The sequence below is a fragment of the Lepisosteus platostomus genome, chromosome 2 (assembly GCF_059453375.1).
Source record: "Lepisosteus platostomus isolate fLepPlt1 chromosome 2, fLepPlt1.hap1, whole genome shotgun sequence".
NCBI classification, from domain to species: domain Eukaryota; kingdom Metazoa; phylum Chordata; class Actinopteri; order Semionotiformes; family Lepisosteidae; genus Lepisosteus; species Lepisosteus platostomus.
Genome location: NC_142612.1, coordinates 58,576,031 through 58,584,219, shown reverse-complemented (window position 1 = coordinate 58,584,219; position 8,189 = coordinate 58,576,031). Strand labels below are relative to the sequence as shown.

The following is an 8,189-nucleotide window of genomic DNA, read 5'->3' as shown; positions in this document are numbered from 1 at the left end:
TTTTCAAATATAACATTTTTAATTGAAAACAAGCAATATCATAGCAATTATTCTGAAACTTGCAGTCAGTCAAAAGAAGGATAAACACATGAGAAACACCTTAAAAAGAGCTCTTTAAAAGGGCTCATACAGTAGCACCATAGGATACCCAGTAGAGTTTAGCTGGCAGAATTCACTGTTATTATGACAGTGCTATGTAGCTCAGGCTTGGGTGCTTTCCTGTGGGACACAGAGCAAATCCTATATGGACACAAACTCTTCCATCCATATGATAAAAGGTTATTTTTATAAAAATGTACCATAATTACATCAGTGTAAATGTAATGCAGAAAAAATGTTCAATGTGCAGCACACACTGTACACTGTGGAAACACTATGTCAATATAAATCTGTCTTGCGTTGTTTTCCTTCCCAGAGGCCTGGAAGTTGGAAGTGGTTTTATTTGTACAACAGAAAGTGCTTCAGCTCAGCTGGAATCGGGAGTCCAGACACTTCACTCAGCCTTGCTCTCCCCAAACCTTTCCTAATAGACCGACGACATATCTGCATTAAGGATGTGGGTCCTGGAGAGAGAAGCCAGATGTGACTATAAAAAAACAATCATTTCAATTACATTGAAAGTCACAACAAATAAAACAATATGGTAAATTAAAAAGGATACTTATTTATATAAATTTAATCTGGCAAAAACGTGCATTAGCACACTAGGACTTTAGGTTGCAAAATATGACTTCATTTCAGAGAAAAAACTCAGAAGCTTGCCCTGTATCCACAGAATAATGCAAAAGAAAGTAATGCATGCAGGAAAGTGGGATTGGAAATGATGGGACATACCTTCCCCCTGCCTCAGAAGTTTCTCCACATCGCTGTTTGGAGGAGCCAGATCCCGGGGCTGTTTGCCTTCGGCATTTCTGAAGTTCACATCTGCGTCATGAGCAAGCAGCACCCGAACAAACTCAGGACTAGAGTTTTGAGCCGCTGCATGAAGTGGGCTGTCTAGATGTTTACCGCTGTTCACGTTGGCGCCTTCAAGATAGGCATTGGCTCAATAAAGAACACTGTACAGTGCAAAGAAGAATCTCTTCTAATTACCGATATTGTTTTGGGTTTGGTTAAATTCCATAGAATAAGATACAGAGACAAAAAAAAGTAGAGTGTATTTGGAATGACTTGCCTAGCCATGAAGATAAAGCTGTCCAACCTCCCCTCAACATGGTGATGATTGAGCCAGGGAGCTGCATCAAAGGTGTAGATGGGATGGAGGTGCCAGGGACATGTGCAAAGGGAAGTCCCTTTGTGTGAGTGGAGTGTGAGACTTATATACATGGATGAGCTGAGGTATGTCAGATTAGGATCTAAACTTCCTCACAATTTTTTAGAAACTCCATTAACAGTACAATGTGTTTATTTTTTCTTCAGATCAGGGAATGGATGTATGGAAGTAGATAATTTCATCAATGTAATCAGGTCACACAGAGACAAGAACCATTTTAGGAAGGAAAGTTAGTTAAATTGTAAAATAATTACATATTATTTTAGAACAGCACACTTACTGTAGGCGTCATACCTGACTGAAGCAGTTTCGTCACAGATTCTAGATGCTGTCCCAAGCAAGCAACATACAGAGGTGAACCCAAGTGTTTAACCTGGCAGTCAATATCAGCCCCATGCTTCACTAAGAGTTCAATACAATCTGTATGACCTAAACAACAAAATAAAAATAGGTACAGTAGTTCAGGTGGTCAGCATGCGTAGGCTGCAAAGGAACAAATAATAGGTTTATTCCATGCTGACAAAAAGGTTCCTCACACCTGAAGAAGGCTCCACGTTCGAAACATTGTTTTCTTTCTTCTTTTTTACAGCATGGAATAAACCTATTACTTCTTCCTTTACAAAATACAAATAAGGTCTTTACCAAACTCTTCAAGTTCACCTAGTACAAAGAGCTGCACTGAAAGAGACCAAATACACTGAGATTCAAAAAAGAGCAGGCAGATCCTTCTATATCAGTTTAGACATCCTACTGTAGCTTCACCAAAATAATTAGAAAACAGGGTCCTCTAAAAAAATGAAATTATTTCACATTTTAAAATTAAAAACCCTTATACAGTACCCTTGAACTGTAACATTGGACATTTCGCTGTGGAAACAAATTGTATGATGTACAGTAGTGCTATTTTGCTCATAGCCGTGATGCAGCTGAAAGACGTATTTTTGTATTTAAATGGCATTTCAAAAGGAGTCCTCCATTATTTCACCTCAACAAGCAAATAGAACAAACGTTTGTCATTAGAGTCATTTCACTATCTGTCTTGATACAGTCTTCTTTTTTTACAGTATTTATGAGAAATTGCACGTCTTTTACATTTTGGTTTACACTGAAATCTGAACATCTTTAAACAGTTTTTATGACACTTTATACAAAACATTTGCCCAGAGCACATTCTGCTTTGCTGTAAAGGTTCTTAAGTCCCTCACAATTTCCTGTTTTAAAAGGAGTAGGACTTGTCCAGCTCAACCAGCAAAGATCCCGAAGAGTGAGGATTTCCTCTTCGCTCATGGGGAACAGTGTCATAAACCATCACCGTGTTTTGCAGCCTCGTGGATGGGTGAGGCCAGGTCATTTGCTCCCTGAGGTTCAGCCCTGTTCTGCAGGAGGAGGTTCACACAGGCAGTGTTTCCTCTGGAACAGGCATTGAACAGAGGGGTGTTCCAGTCCACTGTGGCCACATTCACCTGCAGAGGCATTGACGTCCGTAAATCAGTTTCTATCAATTGCACATCTTACACTTTGCAAAGAATACATCTAGTCAATCTCAGAAATGTCCACTATTACATGTTACCATTAAATATATGTATAGAATGTAAAATGGGTAAAACAGACAAAGAATCAAAACCTTTGTTACAGTAATTTTTAAAAATAATGAAGCAGATGCACAGTTTCACATCAAGACCAAATTTGGAATACTCTCGTCATTTCTGGGTATCACATCCTGGATGCACGTACCTTGAAAAAAGTCACATTGGCTTATTCCAGAAAAAAGGACAGGATGTCTCAAAGAAAAGAAAAAGACCTTAGCAAATGAGCCTTGACTAGAGTCTGTGAGCTACACTTCAGATTGATTTTCTGTGGTTATTTAAAACTTACTCATCTAGAAGAACCATTTTCATATTTATACAGTATAATCAAGGGAAACACAATCTAGTTGTCAAAAAATTAAATACTCCGACATCCCCATGAATCAGCCGGGTGCTGTGTTAGGATCAATTAGAATATAATATTTCAATGGGCTGAAGGACCATTAAAGTGTTAGTTCAATGGACAAGGATACATAAAGGAAAATTATTCTGTTCATTACTGAATTTAAAAGAAGAACTCTGATGTCAAAATTAATTTTATAAATACCTTAAATATCATACTTCTTTTTTATGGTTACTCTATGACTCAGTCAGAAAAAAATAATATATAATGTTCTTCCAGGAACAATCACCTTTATTTTGCCAAAACATATTTTTTATAAATATATATTTTTTAAAAACAAAAGTACTTGGACATGGTAGCTAAGTCAATTCTGCACAGTTTTCTGACCTTGTCTAAGTATTTAGCTACAGTACTACTTACGTTTGCCCCATTTTCTATCAAATGTTTTGCACATAGGACATGTCCCTGCAGGCAGGCTCCATGGAGAGGGGTCACTCTATCCAAAGTTGACAGGTTTACACTGTAGCCCTATAAGGAGGGAGTGTAAAATGGATGAAGACAGAGTCAAAATCTTTGTTACTCAACACAAATTTTTCTGTGTTTCAGTGATGTGTTCAATATTGTGTGCCACAGAAAAATTGCTTATTTAATTGTATGGTACAGATTCAAGAAACACATTACAAAGGTATTTCATTCAGACTATTGTACTTTTTCACATACTGTATCTACGCAGCAGAGCAAACTTCTTTTACAGGAAGAAAAACATGATACATATTTAATTCAAAATAATCAGAAAGTACCTCAGGTGACAGCTACAAACCTGGCCAGATATCTAGACAAAGCAGACTTTTAAGAGTCAAAGTGAAACACAGTGGTGCTGAACAGCACACCCTACCTCGGCAATCAGTTTGTGCAGTGAGAGAAGGTGCCCATTAAAAGCAGCATCATGAAGCAGAGACCAATCAGACTCAAAATCTTTCAATGGAAAAGAAAATAATAAGTGGTTAACATGTTAAAATACAAAAAAACCTAGTAAAATTTTCTAAGGGGCCTAGAGGTTATCACTGCATCCTTTCAGCTCTTGTGTCATGAGTTCAAATCCCGACTGGGGTGTCATTCTCCATCTATCTGAGTTTGCTTTCTCCAGGTGCTCTATGTTCTAAAGACGTGCTACCTAGGACAATAGGTATCTCTTGGTCAATAGCTACCCCTGTAATTGACTGGCATCTTATCCAGGGAGTAGTGCCACCTTATGCCCTTGTGCTTCTGCTTCTTGAGCAGGACCCAGATTTCTACAGATTTCTCACCAGGAAAGAAACAGATTTCTGATAATGAATGGATAGATCAGTACACTTGCAGGCCAGAAGAGAGGACCCTAAAGATTGCAGGGTTTAGAGGAGCTGGACGTAACGTGATACATTTCAAGCTATAAAAAAACACTGTATTTGTTTAACTATGTCTATTTCTTATTGAATTATGTTGTGTTGACATTATTGTTTTAGAGACTGCACTGTAAGCAAAGGATGTTATATAACATCACAAACTCAAATATGAATAATTCACATCTATACAGCATATGCTTGAATAAGCAGTTCTTCTTGTTTCACAAGCATAGGAGCAGCTATATGCTAAGTATGTATTTTCATTTCCAAAGTATATGACAGATGTTTTCTTTCATTTGAATAACATCTGGCCGCCACTTAATTGTAAGTGCTATTGGTTCTGTGGTCATTAGCATGGGACAGGCATTTCAGTCCATGATTGTGCACACTCCACCCTGAGGTTTAAACTCGTACATAAAACAGAGGAGTAAAACCTATGTGGCAATTACAAAATAATTACTTATATTAGGCTATAATAAGTCATTAAATAATCATGAGACAGTTGAATCCTAGGATGTAGGGAGGCCACTCTGTTCTCTTACATTGGGGAATGTACTGTTTCAGCACAATTTAAACCAAAATGTTGCCCACTATTCTAAAAAAAGAGGGTTTCTCCTCATAAAAAAATAAGACTTTGAATGTTATGTATTAGATATTCAACAGGTTCAGTTAATTTTTCTCGATTTACAGAAAAGACTCTTACCGTTCATGGCTGGGTTTGAGAACTTGTGTGGGTTTGCCTTGCCTGAGGTTGCTGGTTCTCTTTGTTTGCACCATCTGTAAATAGTGGCTATTTTACAGCTCTGGAAAACATGCAGGTACAGGGAATGAGGAACACAACAGTCCTTTCTTCAGAATCTGAAGCATGAAGAGAAGTAAAACTTACTTCGCACAATTTCAATAGCATTAGAGTCCACAATTTCCCCAGGAAATATGCTGTTATCTGTCTCTTGTAGTAGCAGTTACGATGGGTTCTTCCTGCTGCAACTATGAAGCAAGCGCTAAAAAAACAGAAAGCGAGTTTTTTTACTCCTCTGCCCTGTTTTTTTACCAAAGCATGCTTAGGGCAAGTTAGTGAAAGAATGTTCAGTGAGAACTGAAGCAGAAGCTTGTTGAGCAGGAATGTAATATGACACATAACCACAATCCCTCAGCTGATCATTAACACACTGCAGTTCCAGAACAACACACAACGTCACAGAATACTGGATGAGGAGAGTCTAGGTTTAAAGAGTAAAGTGTTTAATTATTTAATTATATGCTTTTAATCAATAACAAACCTCTGCTTTACTCTTAGTATGTTTTGAATTAGTTTCTGAATCTGCAGACATGCACGCTGAACTCAAACTTCAGAATGCTGTCTTTATTAGGAAATACAGAGAAGTTTGTTTGCTTGCCTAAATTGTACTATATACGAGGAATGCTTGCTTTGTATCAGACAGTTTCTGTGTCTCCAGCAGGGGCAGCTTCTCCAGCAAAAATAGAAGCAGATTTAAGTGGTGTCTGCTCACTTCTCCAGCACTGAAGGCTATTTTGCACATATAATTTATATTTATCCAGAACAGGGTGTGTACTATTGTGGAGGTCATTATCTCACAATGGTGTAAATACCATGTGAGTACAGTATATCCTTGGACTGGACTTCTACTGATTCCAGGTGTTGTATTGATGTACTTTTATCCTATGAATGTAACTTCTGATGATTAACACGTTTGACCAGAGGGAAAAGTGTACCAGACTAAACATTTTCCAAATGTGGTGGAAAAACCTCGTATGGTTACAATAACATTGTGATGTAACACTGCTACCACATAAGTTAGTGACATTGCATGAATGTTGCAGCAACAATGTTGTAGCTTAGACTTGTATATTGTACTTTAATAAAGCAGCAATTGAATGACAAATTTAAATGATCATCATTCCGTGTAGGAAGGATTAACTAGCAAAGAAAGGGCAATATTTTAGGAAATACTGAAATAATCACTGAAGTGAAAATACTTGCACCCTGTCTGAGACTGATGAACCCATCTCATCACTTTCAAAACAGTCAGCAAACAGAGACTCCCTGAACATTGCAGGATAGGAGCTGTTACTGATGCATCTATGTGAAAATGCTCTTCGGCCATTCCAGTGACCCCATTCCAGACACCCTCAAGGTCAGCTTCACTTGGTACACCAACACATCGCCTGGAATTAGATTCAAGGGGCTAGTCTACTGTTCATTGATGAATCAAGAGCTAAAACCCACCGAACATCTGCCTGACATTATTGTCAGACTCCACTCATTCAGCAAACCTGGAAAAAGAGCTCTTTAGAGCATGAAATTCCATTATCCCAAGGCAAGACTAGAGATCTGATCAAGCCAAAGAGGTATCCATGCAACTCAGTCCTTGATACAGGGTAATACAGACTATTTGGTGATAATATACCAAACATGGCATTTGTATGCCAACAGGAACTTCAACAGCAGTGCTACTAACCCATAGTTTGATCTCATCAGATCTCAGAAACTACAACATAGATTCCCCAGTCATCATGCTGGAGCACTGCTTTTGGAAAATTTGGATAAAAGGAGATTGACACTTACTTATCCACAAACACCAGTTACAGCAGCAATCTGGTTTTTCTCAGAGGTCTCCCATCCCAATTTGTCCGGGTTCAGCCTTTCTGAGCTTCTGAGATCTGTCAAAATCAGACGGCAATGCTGGTACTTGTCACAAGTCCATCACAAGAAAAGTCTCTTGCTTCGAGCAAGATGATTTCTCAATTCACTTATGAGCATAATCAAAAGCTGCATATTCCACAATCTTTCCTAACAAGCTGTTGCAAACCATTAGTGATGCCACTGAAATGCCATTCATGCACTTCCGAGATGTTGCAACGCTAGCCCTAAGCTCACTGTTTGCACATCCACGTCGAATGTCTACTTCACAAGACAGATGGGTCACACGGCACTGTAATCTTCAGATGGCGGCTGCAACAGTCAGAGGATGCCTAGAAATTTCATCCAAAATATTTCTGGAAAAAAAGAAGCCAATACTGTTCAATAGAATAAAAAATCTGCTAAGTCACTAACTATTCATGTGATCTGCGATTAACTTTGTAACTTGCAAGACATTAAATATAAAACTTGATTACGCGCCATAGTCTAAACTTTCATTAAGACAAATCAAACAAAGAGCATCCTTCATTACCAGACACTGGCCCCATGCATTTGTTTTAGCAAAACCAATAACGGTGACGTTTTTAGTCTCACAAGTCCGTATTAATTCACAAAGAAAAAATCGTTGTTATTGACCAAAGTTTTACAACATCCAGCTGCAACAAAAATAGCAAAAGCAAAAGAAATTGCTATGAAATATCACATTAGATAATATTTTGGTATTTCTTTCAGTCTTGAACTATAACACACTTATTTTTCCATAAATAAAAACAATCTAATAAAGCTAGCTTTCTATACAGTTTTCTGGGGAATGTCACTTTATTTACTAACATTCTTTACATTATCAAGTACTGCATTTTATTTCTTTCACAAAACACAAAACACAGCTTTGAAATTGCTTTGAAATCTAAAACAGACTTCAAATAAAATAACACTGATGGAC

The 8,189-nt window shown here is 37.8% G+C and overlaps 1 protein-coding gene across 3 annotated transcripts; it reads right to left on the bottom strand.

Moving 5' to 3' along the window:
• On the bottom strand, positions 1-7,422 carry LOC148676607 (ankyrin repeat and SOCS box protein 9-like). 3 transcript variants are annotated; one of them, XM_088609440.1, is made up of 9 exons: positions 7,172-7,422; positions 5,471-5,585; positions 5,288-5,387; positions 4,098-4,177; positions 3,623-3,730; positions 2,586-2,736; positions 1,568-1,702; positions 835-1,026; positions 1-563 (listed from the first exon to the last, which is right to left on the bottom strand). In XM_088609440.1, exons 2-9 carry the CDS (start codon positions 5,489-5,491, stop codon positions 439-441), a joined length of 912 nt encoding a protein of 303 aa, XP_088465566.1. In that variant the 5' UTR covers positions 5,492-5,585; positions 7,172-7,422; the 3' UTR covers positions 1-438. The 3 variants fall into 3 exon arrangements, with proteins under 3 accessions (XP_088465566.1, XP_088465556.1, XP_088465577.1); XM_088609430.1 differs by lacking the exon at positions 7,172-7,422 and having other exon boundaries at positions 5,471-5,694; XM_088609451.1 differs by lacking the exon at positions 7,172-7,422 and having other exon boundaries at positions 5,288-5,361; positions 5,471-5,694.
• Between the last annotated feature and the right edge of the window lie 767 nt (positions 7,423-8,189).

Bases quoted from the DNA above. Each gene is read 5' to 3' on its own strand.
- LOC148676607 (XM_088609440.1), bottom strand. From the start codon at position 5,491: ATGCTATTGAAATTGTGCGAA. The intron at 3,731-4,097 runs GTAGGGTGTGCT...CCCTCCTTATAG, and splicing joins TGCACAAACTGATTGCCGAG to GGCTACAGTGTAAACCTGTC. The intron at 1,027-1,567 runs GTATGACGCCTA...CCTATCTTGAAG, and splicing joins GACGAAACTGCTTCAGTCAG to GCGCCAACGTGAACAGCGGT.